This window comes from Zalophus californianus, chromosome 16, assembly GCF_009762305.2.
Source record: "Zalophus californianus isolate mZalCal1 chromosome 16, mZalCal1.pri.v2, whole genome shotgun sequence".
NCBI classification, from domain to species: Eukaryota; Metazoa; Chordata; class Mammalia; order Carnivora; family Otariidae; genus Zalophus; species Zalophus californianus.
In genome coordinates, this window is record NC_045610.1 from 29316106 (window position 1) to 29334488 (window position 18383).

General features: G+C 42.8%; 1 protein-coding gene across 2 annotated transcripts; it reads left to right on the forward strand.

Moving 5' to 3' along the window:
- The first annotated feature begins 408 nt into the window (after nt 1-408).
- COIL (coilin) lies at nt 409-16914 on the forward strand. Of its 2 annotated transcripts, XM_027624775.2 has the most exons (7): nt 425-933; nt 7062-8175; nt 8299-8385; nt 8841-8888; nt 11423-11492; nt 14333-14421; nt 15948-16914. In XM_027624775.2, exons 1-7 carry the CDS (start codon nt 689-691, stop codon nt 16029-16031), a joined length of 1737 nt encoding a protein of 578 aa, XP_027480576.2. In that variant the 5' UTR covers nt 425-688; the 3' UTR covers nt 16032-16914. The 2 variants fall into 2 exon arrangements, with proteins under 2 accessions (XP_027480577.2, XP_027480576.2); XM_027624776.2 differs by lacking the exons at nt 11423-11492; nt 14333-14421; nt 15948-16914 and adding an exon at nt 13851-14287 and having other exon boundaries at nt 409-933.
- Nucleotides 16915-18383: the final 1469 nt, after the last annotated feature.

Here is an 18383-nt window from a genome sequence, read left to right on the forward strand (position 1 = left end):
GGGCCCTGGGATCATGACCTGCGCCGAAGGTAGATGCTAAACAACTGAGCCACCCAGCCGTCCCTAACGGTTTTATTTTATTTTTTTTTATTTGTTTGAGAGAAAGTGAGAGGGAGAGCATGAGGGGTGGTAGGGTCAGGGGGAGAAGCAGGCTCCCCGCTGAGCAGGGAGCCCCATGCGGGACTCGATTCCGGGACTCCAGGATCATGACCTGAGCCGAAAGCAGTCGCTTAACCGAGCCACCCAGGCGCCCCCTAACGGTTTTATTTTAAAACGTGGATATTTACAACACACTAGGAATTGTATCTTTTCCAACTCTTTACAATGAAAAATTTTGTCAATTAAATGTATCGAGAGTTACTGTTTTTTTAAAATTCTCTTCCGTCTAAAAGCAAATATCTTAGAAGACAACTACTGAAAAGTGCATGTTCATCCAGAGAGCTGCCTAAATTCGGACCCTGCGCAGAGCTCAGCGGGAAAGTAATTCACTTAGACTCTTCCCTAGCCCAGTGATGAACAGAATTGAATCCAATCAACCCCGCTCGGCGTTCTTGCGGGTCACGGAGCCTGTAGTAGCCACTTGGAGCCAATAGGGGGCATACGTTAAAAGGCCCCAGGGGGCGGGCCGCCGAGCACGCCTCTCGGTAGCCCAGTGGTGTCTCTCGGCTTCCGTTGAGCATCGGGCAAGATGGCGGCCTCCGAGACGGTTAGGCTACGGCTTCAATTTGATTACCCGCCGCCGGCTACCCCGCACTGCACGGCCTTCTGGCTTCTTGTCGACTTGAACAGATGCCGAGTGGTCACGGATCTCATTAGTCTCATCCGCCAGCGCTTCGGCTTCAGTTCTGGGGCCCTCCTGGGCCTCTACTTGGAGGGGGGGCTCTTGCCCCCAGCCGAGAGCGCGCGCTTGGTACGAGACAACGACTGCCTCAGGTGCGCGCTGCGGCGGGGTTGGCGGTGGCTGGGAGGGCGGCGGGCCGGGGACGCGCCTGCGCACGCCCGGGGCGCCGCGGCCCCTCGGGGGCCGCGCGTGGGGTGGGGGGTGTGGGGTGGGGAGTGGGGGCGGGCGTGGGGTGGGGCTGTCAGGCTGCGCGCTCGTGAACCCAGGAGATGCTGATTGGGCTAGGCAGGTTTGGGGCTCAGGGAGCCGCAGGGTGAGGAGCATCCTTCCCCGGAGTGCTTCTGAGCCGGGTGATTGGTGGACCAAACTTGGAAAGACCCTGATCCTGTGCGTGGGCTGGGCGTGTGTTTCTTTCAGCCCTGATTAGGCGGGCGCTCAGCGGGACACTGTGAAGTGCGCTTGGTGCAGATGTGCCTGAGACCCGGCCTTCCCCTGGCGGCTCTCGGGGTCAGGTGCAGGGGACCCAGGCAAACAGGAACAGTCGCGTTTTCTTCAAAGCGTGTGGTTCGTCCTACCGTAGTGCTCCTGCGAGATCTTCTGAGACTTACGGTGTCATTCTTGTCATAACGTGGGTGTTTTGTGGTTCTTTTAAATAGGTATTTGGGACCCTTTGGGTTGTGAATTGGGAAATAAAATAGTTTTTTTTTTTAAGATTTTATTTATTTATTTATTTATTTGAGAGAGAGAGACTGAGAGAGAGCATGAGAGGGGAGAGGGTCAGAGGGAGAAGCAGACTCCCCACTGAACGGGGAGCCCGATGTGGGACTCGATCCTGGGACTCTAGGATCATGACCTGAGCTGAAGGCAGTTGCTTAACCAACTGAGCCACCCAGGCGCCCTAAAATAGTTTTGAATATGCTTCTGGAAATTAAAAAAAGTGATACTGAGATGAGTATTAGGGAGCCGTTGTGGTATGACTTGCCCATGTGTGGTTGATTTGTCTCAATAAAATGGTAAGACATGATCATGTCGGTTTGGATTTTTTGACTAATTTATTTAGGGCTTTTATTTTATTTATTTTTAATATTTTATTTATTTGAGAGAGAGAATGAGATAGAGTACATGAGAGGGGGGAGGGTCAGAGGGAGAAGCAGACTCCCCGCTCAGCAGGGAGCCCGATGCGGGACTCGATCCCGGGACTCCAGGATCCTGACCTGAGCCGAAGGCCGTCGCTTAACCGACTGAGCCACCCAGGCGCCCTCAGGGCTTCTTTTAAAGCTCAGCTACAATGAAAAAATTCTGGAGTTATGAACCAGGCTACTTCTCTGCTTGCTCTTTGTTGAAAATTCTGTTCCTTAGAACATGTCAGATTTTGTAATCAGAATATCCAGGAATTCAGTTTGGAACAATAACTACATCTTTGTGTGTGTGTCTCTCTCTTAAAATCAGGAATGCTGTGATTTGTTAAGAGTGTTTTAGCTGTTTCTAAAGACAATTTGAAATAGTCCAAATTTCAAAAAGAGTTCTTTTTCCTTTTTCTTCACTGTAATGGCTCTCCATTATTTCTGCAATTCAGGGACTACTTATTACAATTCAGTTGCAAGGACTGCCTACCCTCCTATTAAGTTTACTTTCTGAACTATTCCCTGCCTAATGAATTAATAACTTGCTGCTCACTAACTGCAGTTATACCTCAATTAATGAATTATCTGGGAATTATACTCTTTATAATGAAGTTAATGTCAAAAGCAACCCATGACAGCTGTCATAGGAAATAAATACAGCACAATGGCAGGCAGAATTTCTCCTAAACACTTCAAATGCACAATTGTGTGTGGTAAGAAATACCTTTGCAGCTGGCTTCGGTGGTGAATGGGGCAGACCTTAGGAAAAAACTGAATTTGGAAAAATTCTTGTATTTTTTTTTAAGATTTTATTTATTTATTTGACAGAGAGAGACACAGTGAGAGAGGGAACACGAGCAGGGGGAGCGGGAGAGGGAGAAGCAGGCTCCCCGCCGAGCAGGGAGCCCGATGCGGGGCTCGATCCCAGGACCCCGGGACCACGACCTGAGCCGAAGGCAGTCGCCTAACCAGCTGAGCCACCCAGGCGCCCCGCCATGTAGTATTCTTTTACATGACCGTGTCAGTTTCTTTAACCAGCCTCTTACTGATGGACCTTTTAGGTTGTTATCTTCGTGCATTTGGGCTGCTATGATAAAAATACCATAAACTGGTAGCTTATAAACAACAGGAATTTATTTCTCACAGTTCTAGGGGCAGGAAGTCCAAGATCAGGGTGCCAGCAGATTCAGTGTCTGGTGAGGCTTGCTTTCTGGTTCTTAGATGGCACCTTCTCACTGTGGAAGGGACTAGCTAGGGAGGGCTATAGGGTCTCTTTTATAGGAGCACTAATCTGGGTCGTGAGGGTTCCACCCTCATGACCTAAGCACCTTGCAAAGCCCCCACCTCCTAATTCCATCACCTTGGCGGTTAGGGTTTCAACATATGATTTTTACAGGGACACAAACATTTAGACCATGGCATCTTTGTTTTTGTTTTGTTTTAAGATTTTGTTTTTAAGTAATCTCTACATCCAGCGTGGGGCCCAAACACAACCCTGAGATCAAAAGTCACACACTCCACCGACTGAGCCAGCCAGCCTGCCCCCCCGCCCCCCCATGATGGCTGTTTTGTTTTTCAGTGGTACATACTGCTGTAGTGAACATACTTGTATGGCCTTGTGTACTTGGGCAGTGGTTTAGCAGGATACGTTCCTAGAAGAGGTACTTTTTGGTCAGATTTTAAAATTTGGTAAGTACTGTCAAATTGGCCTCCAGAAAAGTTGTACGGGTCTGTATTTATGCCAACAATATATGAGTTACTTTTGTTCAGTATCGTGTGAAAGGTAAGAGAGCAAAGTGATTAAGAGTTCAAGGTCTGGAGTCAGAACCCTAGGTTTGAATCATGACTCATTAGCCGTGTTCCCTTGGTCAAGTACCTTAACCTCTCTGAAGGTGATAATGCAGCAGCCAGGCAGGAGGGAGGCTGCAGGGAACTGAGGGGACCCAGAGAGGGTGCAGCTCTACCTTTTCACTCTCCGTCTTGAATTTCACCTGCATTTGGTGGGACAAATTCATTAAAAACCCGCCAGCTCCTGTCCTCACTGGATTAACGATTATTGTGTTGATAAAAGTTAGAGTTCACATTTGGGGAGTACTTGCTCTGAGTCTGGCACTGCTGTAAACATAGATGATAGCTCATCTGAGTGTTGTAATTATTATCACTGTCCCCAGTTTTACAAATGAGAAAGGTTGAGGTAATATCTAAAAATTCTACTTAAAGTGGGAGAAGAAGGATTTGAATCCAGTCTCTTTGGCCTTGGCAGGCAGTGGGTTTGGGGTCTCAGGCTGTGCAGCTGGGCGTGGCTGTATTTCCGTATGACAGAATCCTAGAAGTGAAATTGCACATTTAAAGGGAGTGCCTTGCCTTTTGGGGTGCCTGGGTAGCTCAATCGGTTGAATGTCAGTCAGACTCTTGGTTTCTGCTTAGGTCGTGATTTTGTGGGTTGTGAGATTGAGCCCAGCACTGGGCTCCGCGCTCAGTGGGGAGTCTGCTTAAAGATTCTCTCCCTCTGCCTCTCCCCCCACTTGCTTGGGTGCGTGCTCTCTCTCTCTCTCTCAAATAAATCTTAAATAAAGGGAGTGCCTTGCATTTTGATAATACCACCCAGCTTGCCCTGCAAAGAGTTTGCCTGAACATTGAAGAGTCTGTTTTAAAAATTTCTTGGAATTAAATCTCTTTTATTGCTAATTACATAGGTAATTCTTTTTTTATTTTTTAAGATTTTATTTATCTACTTGACACAGAGAGAGAGAGAGAGAGAGAGCAGGAACACAAGGAGGGGGAGTAGGGGAGGAAGAAGCAGGCTCCCCGCGGAACAGGGAGCCCGACGTGGGGCTCGATCCCAGGACCCTGGGATCATGACCTGAGCCGAAGGCAGTCACTGAACGACTGAGCCGCCCAGGCGCCCCTTACATAGTTAATTCACTTCTCTTCATCCAAGGACAGCTACATTTGTTATCTGTGATACAAGTAGAGAAATGAAGGACGTTCCCAGGGAAAGTGTACACCCTGAAAGGAATGGTAACTCAGCAGACCCTAATGAACCATTTCTTATCCTCTGGATGGCAGTTTGTCTCTCATTCTTACTGTGTTCCAAACGGAAATGATTCTCCTCAGGAATAGCATATAGTGAGTGAGGCTGTAACAATCACAGGACCTTTAAGCCAATATCCACAGATCCGATGTCTTCAGAATAGGTGAGGTGATGCCAAGGGCTGCGTTTTGAAAGCGTGAAGGTATTGGGGGCTCGTGAATGGCAGCAGGTGCTGTGTTCCAGTGATTTAGTAAACCACAATGACTGAACTGAGAGTCTTGCAACCATTTTCAAAGTTTGATGGGAAATTTGGTCCTAACTGGTTGCCTCAGGATTGAAGCTTGAATCATAACATTGCTAGAAGTAAAAGCAATTTATCAAGAATGTCAGGGGACAGTCCAATATACTACAAGTTCCTCAGTAGTTCTTAGATTCATAGGCTGCCAGCCTACTTTTTGCCCATTTGAGAATTACTTCCTTGCTGCTAGATGCTGAGGTCCATCTTGGGAGTAGAGAGCCATGTGTTTTTATAAATTAAATCCTTGATCTTGCAGACTTTTATTTCTCTCTTTATCCTGATGTCAGTAGCTTTGATTTTACTTCGATTTGTATGAGTCTGTGTGTTTGTGTATTCTGAAGAATAATTGTGGATGTTTTTTTCAGCTACCACATTGTGATAAATCACAGGATTACTATCCCATAAAAAATTGTTTTTAAATGCCTGTATCTTCTTATTCCCCAATTATACCCTTTTTTTTTTTCAAACATGATTATCTAATCTTTCTATGGTCACTAAAAAAACTTGATGAAATATATAGCTGGATATAAGTGTATTAAAAGTATAATGTCTGTTTTTAGCAGGCAGTTTTAAGCACCCTCTATGTATTTGACACTGGGGACAGTCCATCATTGGACTGCACATAACAGAATTAGCTGTTGCCAGTTCATGGAACAACAGAGTTTCTTTGCTATGATAATAATTTTGGATGGAGTGTGTTAGGGTTCTCCAGAGAAACAGAAACAATAGGCGATAATAGATATATAGAGAGATAGATATGAACTTGTTATAAGGAATTGGCTCATGAGATTATGGAGGCTGAGGAGTCCCAAGATCCACCGTTAGCAAGCTGGAGACCCAGGAGAACCGATGATATGGTTGCAGTCCAAGTCCAAAGGCTTGAGATCCAGGGGAGTTGATGGTGTTAAGTTCCAGTCTTAGTTTGAGTCTGAAGGCAGGGGAAGGCTGAGGTCCCAGCTCAGACAGTTGGGCAGAGAGAGGGAATTCCATACAGGCCTTCCGTGGATTGGGTGAGGCCCACTCACATTGGGGTGGGCATTCTGTTTGACTTAGTCTACCAATTCAAATGTTAATCTCATCTAGAAACACCTTCATAGACAAACCCAGAACAGTGTTTAACCAAATCTCTGGGCACTCATGGCCCAGTCAAGTTGACACATAAAATAAATGATCACAGAATTGAATTTTACAATGGCTTGTCACTGTCCCAGAGAACATAACTTGTTAGAGCATTTTTTCCTAAATTTCAACAGAATAAAAGTAAAATCTGATTTTAAGAAAAAGCAGCCCACATTTAAAAACAAAAATGGATACTCTGCATTATCACCATTTGGGATAGGCAGTCTAATAGAGTGGAAAGATCGTGAACTTTGAAGTTAGACAAACTGCAGTTTGAATCCCATTTCTGCTGCTTATCCACTGTGGATCTTGGGCGAGTTACATGTCTGAACTGTAATTCTGTGATCTGTTTTAACGTGAAGGATACCTACTTCATGGTGGCATTTAGATTAGAGAAAAGGTCTAGAAAATATTTGGGATGCAGTAGATACACAATACATAAAACTAGTCATTTGAAAGCTGACCATAAGTGATACCATATACGCCATTTTGTCAAAAAGAGTCTTTTGTCCTTAAGTGATTTGACGTTTTTTCATTGCCTGGCGGCAACGATAACACACAACCATCCCACTATATAACTGTGTCCTGGAGACGTGCTTATGAATTACTTACTCACTGCGGCTTTTTCTCTTGTTGTTTTGGTAGAGTTAAATTAGAAGAGAGAGCAGCTGCTGAGAACACCGTGACCATCAAGAATGGTGGTGATAGTCATTTATTACCTAAAAAAGCAAAGAAGAGGGCATTTAAGTTGGAGGAGGGTGAAGAAACTGAACTAGATTACAAGAATTCAAAGAAGCATTGGAAGAAGCAAGAGAATAGTAATGATGAGAAGACCTTGGATCTAGAACCAAAAGCTGTCATAGATCTGAGTGTGAGGAAAAAAAGCAAGAGGAAAAACAAAGCCATGTGTAGTGTGGTGGATGGTGATGACGAAGAAACCAAGAGAAAATCACCAAAGAGAAAGGAGAAATGTGAATATAAAAAGCAGACAAAGAACTCCAGGTCTTCCAAAGCACAGACAGTGAAGGACTGGGCCGCCCCGAACTGTGGTCCTCCGAAAGGCTCACCTGCTAGAAACAGCCTGGTCAAAGCCAAAAGGAAAGGTGGCACGGCCATTAGTACAAAAGATAGTCCCATTTCCTCCTCAGAGTCCGAGTCCTACCATGAATCAACCAGCGATGGTCTCAGGCATGTCATCTTGGAGGTCAGAAATTCCTCAGAGAGAATATCAACTGAGTCATCAAAGGAGGGACCCTCTACCAAAAACACAGCTGCAAACAAAGTGGCCGCCAAAACTGGCTTTAACTCTACCGCCGTCAAGGGCAAGACAACCAGAACGTCGTCTTCTAGTTCAGACTCTAGCTCAGAGTCAGATGACCAGTGCACGGTGTCCAAGAGCACCCCGGAGCGCGCTGCCGGGTTCCTGAAGCCAGTAGGCCTCTTTGCAGGACGAGGCTGCCCAGGCCCGGGGCCCTGCTCACAGACTCCCAGTGCTGCCGCGTGGAAGCATTCTGAAGCCAACGGTGCCAGACCCACCCCTCCTGCCCCTCCTCCCAACGTGACTCTCCCCGCCAGTTTGGGAAGAGGTTGGGGGAGAGGAGAGGACCTTCTTTCTTGGAAGGGGGCTAGGGGCCGGGGGATGCGGGGTAGAGGCCGAGGCCGAGGGCAGGCCATTTCCTTTGTGTTAAATAGAAACGCCGAACATCAGAAGCACCAGCAATTAAATGAAATGGTCACAAACTCATCTACTATTATCCAGGCAAGTATGATTTCTCCTAAGCGTACCTCTTCCCCTTCTCCCACGGGGTGCGTCTGGAGTGGGTGTCACGGGTTCGCTTTTTTTCACCAGTAACAGAGTCCCATGACTGATGCTGTTTTTCAGAATCCAGTAGAGACACACAAGAAGGACTACAGTTTATTACCACTGTTAGCAGCTCCTCCTCAAGTTGGAGAAAAGATTGCTTTTAAGGTATATTTTAAAACCACAACAATTACAACAAAAAAGATTATCCTCCCTCCAAATAAACTTACTCGTGAGCAGCTCAGGATTATATATGTAGATGTATATAGACCCTTTCCAGATCATATCTCTCCTCTTCTTGTGCCTGGTACATAGTAGGTGCCTACTTGTGCCTAGCATCCAGTAGGTGCCTACTTATTATTTCATGAATGAATAAAAATGGCTTAGCCCAATGTCCAGAATATAGCAAGTACTCAAAAAAGGCTCTACATATCACCAAGCCCCCCCCAACATCCTCCCCCAAACCAAAGAAACCTTTCCCACTGGAACCCCTGTTTTGCCATAGGTTCATGGTAGGGCCCCCAGAGTGGCGGGGTGGGCACCCCAACCCGGCACATTTTCTCAGGGGCGGAGGAGAGGAACCACAAAGTTTGTGTATTTGTGGGCTCTTTATTCTTTTGTAGCTTTTGGAACTAACGTCTGATTATTCTCCTGATGTCTCTGACTATAAGGTAAGGCTTTTTATTTAAAACTAACTGTTAGTATTTTGAAGAAGCTAAAGTTGTATTTAGTACTGCTAATATGGATAATTTTGCTTTTTTGGAGTAAATGTTGTAAAGTGGAAAATGGGAACATTGTCAAAATGTAAACTTTTTAATAATATCACTGTGGAGCCCCCCAGTGTTGTTTTCCTTGCACTTGGGGATGAATGTAGGACAATGACGAGGTTTAATTTTTTTAAGTCATTTTTTTCTAACCAGCTTAGACATTTGCAAGCTTATTTGAATGCCACTCCCCCAGGATCGTAAACTTTGAAAGGAAATAATAAATAGCTCTCAGCCAGAAAATTTGATTATTTTCATCATAGGAATCTATTTTATATAATTGTGAATTACTGCAGATTCTTATGGTCTAACATGGCCCCTTTTGCATTATCCATTAACCACAGGTAATTCACAAATATCATCCTTGGAATTTATTCACTAAACATCTGTGTAGGACTTTACGTTGGTATGAGCTTTATCATAGTTCAGTAAAAGCTTAACTCCAGTGGGATTACAGAATCACATGTTTCTTTCCCTTTTTCACCCATTCAAAATTCTGTTAAAATGCATAATTTCTTATTTCGATGTAATATATGGAATATAAGTCCATTTAGAAAGTAATAATTGATAATGTTAACAAATAATACAGAGAAAGTACAAGGAGATTTGATTTAATCTGAGTTGATACCTTGGAAGACTTTTTTTTTTTTTTAAACCTTGGAAGACTTTTAAAATCCTGGTAAGAACCTTTCCTCAAAAGCAGACTAGAAGAAGAATCAGTTCATGAAGGGGTTTGGTAGGTCAGTTGGAGGTAATTGTTTTTTTATCACATTTTTCATCTTAGCCTCTTATTATAGGTGACATATAAGTTATCATCTAAAGCAGGATACTTGTGAATGAAGAAAAGGATTAATATTATATTAATAACTGTCCTGGAAGGAAATATAAATGGACCTGTCTTGGGCAAACTGGGATGTTTTGTCACCTTACGGTAGAAAAGGACTTTAATTCTGTGATATATGGGGAGATAGATAAATATAGAATTCATATGTCCTACAGCCTCTACAAATTATAAGTCTAGGTGATACTTATTTTTTAAAAAATGCATATTAAGTCAAAGTTGGTCATCACAGTTACTAGCCTGGAACGCTATTTGCTTACTTTCCCGGTATTTTTAGAACTTTCTGGAAATTATTTTCAAAACCATTTGCAGAGTAAAAATCAGTCCCAATTTTTGCTTTGACCTCAAGTGCTGCTATCTAGCTTGATCACTGGCTTTATTCCTGAAGCTTGTCTTCAGAAGTCAAATCTGTCTTCAAAGAATGTAGTCTCCTCTGCTCGGACCGTCTCACGTGTACGCACCTACCTGCGGGATTTTAATCAATGGAGGAGACTGAGCGACTCCGCAGAAGTCAGTGCAATGAAGAAAGAATTTCTTTCTTTTTTTTTTTTTTTTTTTAGATTTTATTTATTTATTTGAGAGAGAGAGAATGAGAGATAGCACGAGAGGGAAGAGGGTCAGAGGGAGAAGCAGACTCCCTGCTGAGCAGGGAGCGCGATGTGGGACTCAATCCCAGGACTCCAGGATCATGACCTGAGCCGAAGGCAGTTGCTTAACCAACTGAGCCACCCAGGCGCCCTGAAGAAAGAATTTCTTACTTACATTTCCCGAGGGAGCAGGGAATGCATGTCATGCGGGCCCCTGGGGGAAAGCGTCCCTGGGGGACGTCATTTGGAGGCAGAAGCAGGAGTGAGGAGAAAGCCTGTGCCAGGGCCTTTATTGGGGTTTCCTTGGGATAAGGCAAGGCAGGATGGGGGAAATAGTTTAGGATTGGCTAGTTTGAAGAATTAGCAGGCTTTGGGCTACAGGGACTGTCCCTAGTTGCGTGGTACTTGCCTCTGGGATGATTTAGACCAGGGAAAATACTGGCTTGAGGTGTGGGAGTTTTATTTCTCCTACAGGTTGATTTATTTAAAAAAAAAAAATTTTTTTTTAAATTTTATTTATTTGACAGAGAGAGGCATCAAGAGAGGGGACACAAGCAGGGGGAACGGGAGAGGGAGAAGCAGGCTTCCTGCTGAGCAAGGAGCCCGATGTGGGGCTCGATCCTGGGGTCCTGGGATCATGACCCGAGCCAAAGGCAGAACGACTAAGACACCTAGGTGCCCCTAAAAAAATTTTTTTAAGACTTTATTTATTTGAGAGAGAGAGAGCATAAGTGGGGGGTGAGGGGGGCAGAGAGAGAGAGAGAAGAAGAAGCAGACTCCCTGCTGAGCAGGGAGCCTGATGCAGGACCCTGGGATCATGACCTGAGCCGAAGGCAGACACTTAACCAACTGAGCCACCCAGGTGCCCCTAAAAAAAGTTTTAGTATTGAGATAAAATATATATAATGTAAAATTCACCATTTTAACTGTTTTAAAGTGTATAATTCGGTGGTTTTAGTATATTCTCAATGTTTCACATGTCGGTTTTTGACTTGGACTTTTATTTTTGAAAGGAAGGAAAAATACTAAGCCACAATCCAGAGACCCAGCAAGTAGATATAGAAATTCTTTCATCCTTACCTGGTGAGTCTTCTAGAAAAGAACTTGAAAATTTAGGCTCTTCATATCTACGTTGGTTTCTAAATAGCTTTTATACCCAGGAGCTGCTCTCTGCCTTGGCCTGTGTGACTAACTCTCTCCACTACCCCTGTCGGCACAGAGCAGCCCTGGGGACCCACGCTCCCTCTAGTGGAGGTGTGTGTCCACTAAGGGTTGTTGGAGTTGTTTCCAAAGCTGTTAGGCAAGTTGTTCTTTTTCCTGTAATTATGTAATTTCATAAAAATTACATAAACTGATGAGCACTGATTGCAAAAAGAATTATTTCTATGAAACCCAAACTGAATGCTGACCCAAGAGTGTAACTAAGAAATTTATTGAATTATGGATCTGCCAAAAGAGATTGGGAGGAATCTGGTAAAAATCTAGGAAGATTGTGAACTTAGACTGCCTTGCTAGTGTTTGCATTCTTTCATCCTTTAAAAAAAAAAAAACTCAGAACATGTAATTGTAGAAATTGCAGACATATATTAAGTATATGGTTTATAAAAGAAAGCTAACTCTAATCAGCAGGCTCCTAAGACCTACTCAGCTCTATTTTAAAAGAATTGGTTTCTTTTAAAAAACATACTTTTGTGTGTTAAGTCAAAATAAAATGTCTGAAGTATATGTACATGCATACTCTCACATATTATTTCAAATGTTTCCCTGCTTTATCCCTGATTCATCTCACCTGTTATTGGTTCTAAAATCTGGGAATAAGAGAGCTTTTACTGTATATGGCTTCACTTGGGTTGTGTTGTAGGGGTCCCTGGCCAGAGAGCAGGGGAGATCCCTTTTATTAGCAGGCCCTAAGGCAATTAAAATGTTAAGTAAATGATTAGATATAACTTAAATTGGTTTTCCAGCTTTCTTCTGATTAGGTTTTATTTGAAGAAATCTCCCTTCCTAGGAATGGTAGACAGAGAAGTTTGTCCATGGTCAGATTCCATGGACACAGCCTGATCACTGCTTGTCAGGTGATTGGCAGTGAGAGCATCCAGTTAGAACTTTTCTTCTTTGGAGCATCTAGAAGTGGCTTTATCTGTTCACTAATAGAAATACAGGTAGTCCTCGCTTTGCATGGTTCTGATATATATATCTATAGAATCTTTAGTTACCATGGTTTGGTTAAATAACACCAGTTCCCAATGACATTAGGTATGGTGTTAGCTGTGAATAACTGCTAGCTCTTCAGTCCACAGACGACTATGTCAATAACAGGTGTGCATCGTGATCAGCGACCAGTCACGTTGTTTCCAAGTCTCCTGGTGACTGGTCGCCGTGTGTCTGTTACTCCATCCCCAGACACACTGCAGCGCGTGTGATTGTGCTGCCTCCTTGTCTCTCAAGGATAAACCCACATGGCATTTTACAAAAATGGATGTTGAGGTAGGGAATTGGTCAACAAGGCTGAAAGTACAACAAAGAAACAGAAAGTGATGATTCCGGAGGTGACATCCAAGTGGAATTCAGGTGAAGTGGGGTCAGAAGAAACAGCTGACCGTGCGGGTGTTGGCACTGTAGTTCATGTGAACTTCTTGACATAAATGAGGAAGGATGGTGGTGACAGAGGGATGAAGAGGTCCCCAAAGTGACATCAGCAAAAACGTCACACAGTTGCAAAAAAGAAGCAGAGAAGCTCTAAGAGCTATTTCATGGTGATGATAAGAGCTCAAAGGGTAAAATACTGAAAGCTGATGCACACTTAGAAAGGAGTCTGCTGCTTCTGCAAGGTGTGGAAAAGATTCTCATTCGGTGTTGTCGTTACGTGACAGGAAGGCAGGCAAGCACTGTTCAGACCACCTTGATAATAGCATGTTCTTTTCTTTTTTTTAAGATTTTTATTTTTAGGGGTACCTGGGTGGCTCAGTTGTTAAGTGTCTGCCTTTGGCTCAGGTCATGATCCCAGGGTCCTGGGATCAAGCCCTGCATTGGGCTCCTGCTCAGCGGGAAGCCTGCTTCTTCCTCTCCCACTCCCCCTGCTTGTGTTCCCTCTCTCGATGTCTTTCTCTCTCTGTCAAATAAAAAAAATAAAATCTTTAAAAAAAAACAAAATGATTTTTTTTATTTTTGTGTCATCTCTACACCTAAGGCGGAGCTCGAACTCCTGATCCCAAGATCTAGAGTCGCATGCTCTACCGACTGAGCCAGCCAGGTACCTGGATAAGTTTCTTAACAAAGAAATAGAACACTAATTCTGTCTTTTTGGTGGTTTAGATTACAGTGTACTATGTAAGCATTAGTTTTGCTGCTTTTTATCTCTCAGTACAGTAGAGGTTTTAATGTTTCAACAATTTTTAAAATGTCATGAGACCATCATAATTTTCCCCGTTGATTATTCAGATTGTTCTGCATAATTTCAGCCTGCATGGTCATTTTTATGACCCCACACTACCATACAAAGCGAGGACTGCTGTATTACCAAGTAGTAAGTATGTTTCATTTCTGAGGACAGAGCAAGATAGACAAATTTTGCAGATTCAGATTACCTTTCCCAGCTGGAACATATCAATTATCTTTTGGATTATCTAATGGTTACACATAATCTTTTTTGAGAGTACTAATAACAGTGTATCAAGCTCATTTCTTTCTTCGATGAAAGAGAGATTGTCTCTGATAAATGGCCAAGAAGCTCTTGTCTGCTGTTACAGGGTTTCCTGAGGGTCTCCTGTCACTGAGCACTCCATGCTTTCATGTGTGTACCCGGCCTCCACATCAGTGGACAATTTGTGGTTGTTTTTCTATTGATATAAATTCTCTGTAGAGAAACATTTTCACTACTGGGAAATTATTTATTGTCTCTCTTTCCTACCGTCTGGTTTCAGCCATGAAAGAACCTGGGAAGTTTGATTTGGTTTATCACAATGAAAATGGAACTGAGGTAGTGGAGTACGCTGTGACGCAGGAGAAGAGGGTAGGTGCGCTTCTCTTCTTGGGGTCGTTTGGTTGTCTGTTCGCTCGACTGGCTGCTGGTGGTCTGGAAGGGGACATGGAGGCTTCCTGAACTGCCTGTATTAAAGTCATAAAAGACCTCGGCCCTGGGATCTCTGGTCTGCCTACAGGGTGGCAGTTTCAGTGCCCAGTACCAGGTTAGGGTGCCATCTTGGATCTCAAAGAGCCTACATGACGAGGTGCACAAATAACGAAGTTTTATTGAAGACTGTAGAGTTGCATAAAAACATAGTTATGTAAGGGCTTCAGTAGAGAAGAGTAGCGTATTTAAAAACCTTATTGATATATACATTGAGAAAAGTATGTATAGTATATAGCTTGAAGGAGTGTCATAAATGAACATACGCATGTCATCGGCACCTGGGTCAAGAAGCAGAACATTAACAGCCCCCCTGGAAATCTCCATCACGTCTCCTTGCAGTCATTACTATCTTCCAAATGTTACCGTGATTCTGACTTACAACGGCATAGATGGTTTTGAAGAATGACATAAAATGATGATTCTGTCTTTTGACTTCTGTTTAAATCCTTAAGTTGCCATTTTAGGAAATAACCTGGTTTAGGGCTTTTAGGCAGCCGGACTTCCAGAGTTGCTGGCACGGCTATGCTAGCATTAAACGAAATAGAATTTATATTCAAGAAAATGCTTCCTCTTAAGGTGTTTATCTTTGAAATGTTATGGATATTATTCTGTAACTTTCAGTATTGCAAACTAACATTTTAGAAATGTAAACTTGTAGAAACCCTAACCAGACTATGTTTTCCTTTGTCCTTAGGATAGATGACACTCTTAGGGATTTATTCCAAAAACACATTTTTAGGGTCTGTGCTAGGATCAACAGATTTGGCCAAGTCTCCTGAACTTCTTTATTTGCAGCGTATGCCTCTTCACTTTTTTGTTGAAATGTATTCTTGGAAACTACATTGGAAAATTAACCTTGGAATCCTTTCTCTGCCTTATTAAACAGGGCCTTGAAGCAGAGCTACCGTTCTCTCACACTAGATGGCCCTCATGATTCGTCCACATGGCCGAGTGTTAGCATTTGTTCGCTCTTGGTAAAACATGAACCGCCTCCGAGTTTTAGGCAGCACAGGATAGAGCTGTGCAACTGAGCTTAAGGAGTCCACTGATAACCCTTAAAGGCCACCTCTGCCTGTGAAGAGTCTGTGGGCCGCTGAGCCACAGGGTCCTGTTGAGCAAATCCTATTGACCCTGGGTAACCAGCTGCCCCACAACCCAGCCCAGCCCATCCCTACCCTGCTGGAAATGAAGGAAAGGTGCAATGTGTTTAATGTAAAGTGTAGTTGCATTCTAGGTAAACAATTCTTTTACCTTAATTGAATTCAGCTTAGTAGGACTCAGATCATTCCAGGTCTTCAACCATTCTGCACAAATGGAAATTTACTTAACTGACGTTTTTAACTGACTGAAACCTGTATGATCTCCAAATGAAGCCTCTAAACCAAATATTTTGTGTTTTTTCTCAGATCACTGTTTTTTGGAGAGAGTTGATTGACCCAAGATTGATTGTTGAATCTCCGAGTACCATACCAAGTACAGAGCCTGCTTGAGGATGACCTCTCCGCCTCATAGTTTATGAATGTCTTGTTCGTGAAAGTGACTATAACCTGAACTTAAAAAAAAAAAAAAGATTTGAAAGGTGTATGCATTTTTTGTTCACTTTACTGCATAGGAAAAAAATCTACCTCATCATTTAAAATAACGTGGGTGTTGCTTTTTGTAGATCTTTTTTTTTTTCCTTCTTCCAGGCTTAATTTCAGGAACAAAATTTAAAACATGACATTCCCTGCAGGCATTGTTACATATCAGTATATTTGGTTTCTTCTCTTTTTTATTTTTTGACCGTCAAGTAGCCATCGTCAGTAGGAGTTTATAACACCAAGTACAAGAAAATGCTGCATATCTTGTCTTAGTAAGTTTTATTAAGTAACGTTTTAAAACATGAAAGCATGTTACTTGACCTAATTTTTTAACATTCGGGTTGTTCCATTAAATATGGAATATCTTATAAATTGCAAGTATTTTATAATTGTAACTGTCAAGGATTAAAAAGTAGCTGGGTTTGTTGGCAGGCAATGAGTTAAGGTATCCTTTCACATTTTTCTCAACTTTAAAATTGAGGATTTTCAGAGCCCTGTGTAGAGCAGTGAAAATAAGACCTTGTGTGTTTGCCTGGGATGAACTGGTGTACCACCTGGGTGAGGGGATCTCCTATGAGTTCAGACCAGGGAACGTGTTACCTTGCTACAAGATCCCAAGCACCTGGCTGAGTGTGCTGGAGTGAGGACTGAACAGAAACTTCAGTTTCTGTTATTATTCAACACAAAGCTAAAATGACTAAATCTATACTGTGAAAATTGCTTCTTTTTAACAAAAGATCAGATTCCTCCTTCAGCTTCGCAGATTTTTAAATAAAACCATATTGAACTAAACTTCCATGCTGAGTCATCATGTTTAGTTGAGTATTGCAAATTGCTGTCTTGTTTCACAATAACGCAAGAGATTGAAATGTTCTGGAGAGGAAAAATTTCGCTTTGACTGAAGAGTTTGGTGTTGCACAGTTTAGTCCAATGAGATTCATTAGATCTAGGAGCTGTTGGGCCGGTGATGCTACTTTTAACCTGCATGACATTGATGTGTATCAGATGTGGATTTATTGATTTTTTTCTTTTAAAGATTTTATTTATTTGACAGAGAGACAGTGAGAGAAGGAACACAAGCAGGGGGAGTGGGGGAGGGAGAAGCAGACTCCCTGCTGAGCAGGGAGCCCAGTGCTGATGTGGGGCTTGATCCCAGAACCCTGGGATCATGACCTGAGCCGAAGGCGGACACTTAATGACTGAGCCACCCAGGTGCCCGGATTTATTGATTTGTAATGAGAAGTATTACTCCAGAAAGTGTGAGATCAATGTGAATGTTGGGATCTTGGCACTGGGGTTCTTGCATAGCACACTTTCTTTCCAGGGTCTGAAAAACAAATTAAGGTAACTAGTAAGCGCCAATAGGCATATGAATAAATGCTCAACATCATCATCAGGGAAATGCAAATCAAAACCACAATGAGATATCACCTCACACCTGTTAGAATGAATATTAAAAAGACAAGAAATAATGAGTGTTGGTGAGGATGTGGAGAAAAGGGAATCCACTGTGCAGCCACTTAGGAAAACAGTATGCCCTATGTTCATTGCAGCATTATTTACAGTAGGCAAGATATGGAAACAAGTGTCCATCGATGGATGAACAGATAAAGAAAATGTGGTATATATATATATGTATGTACTTGTTATTCAACCATAAAAAGGAATGAAATCTTGCCGTTTGTGGCAACATGGATGGACCTTGAGGGTACTGTGTTAAGTGAAATAAGTCAGAGAAAGACAGATATTGTATGATCTCATATATGCAGTCTAAACAATCCCCCCCCAAAAAAAGGAACTCAAATACAGAGGACAGATTGGTGGTTGCCAGTGGTAGGGGGTGGGGGTGAGCAAAACGAGCAATGGGGGTAAAAGGTACAAGCTTCCAGTTATAAAATAAGTCATGGGCATGTAACGTATAGCATGGTGACCGTATTTGAAAGTTGCTAGGAGAGTAGATCTTAAATTCTCATCACAAAAAGTTTTCCGTAACTATGTATGGTGGTAGATGTTACCTGGATTTATTGTGGTTATCGTTTTGCATGAGTGTGTACAAATGAGTGTATACAAATACCGAGTCATATTGTGCACCTGGAACTAATGTTATATGTCAGTTTTACTTCAGTTAAAAAACAATTAGTAAACATTGACTAGATCAAAGGGAAGTGTTGACCTCAGGGTGTGTTTTCTTCACATTGTAATCAATTCATGAGTCCCCTTTTTCCTCTGTAGTGGTGTTTTTCAGACTACAGATAGCCTACT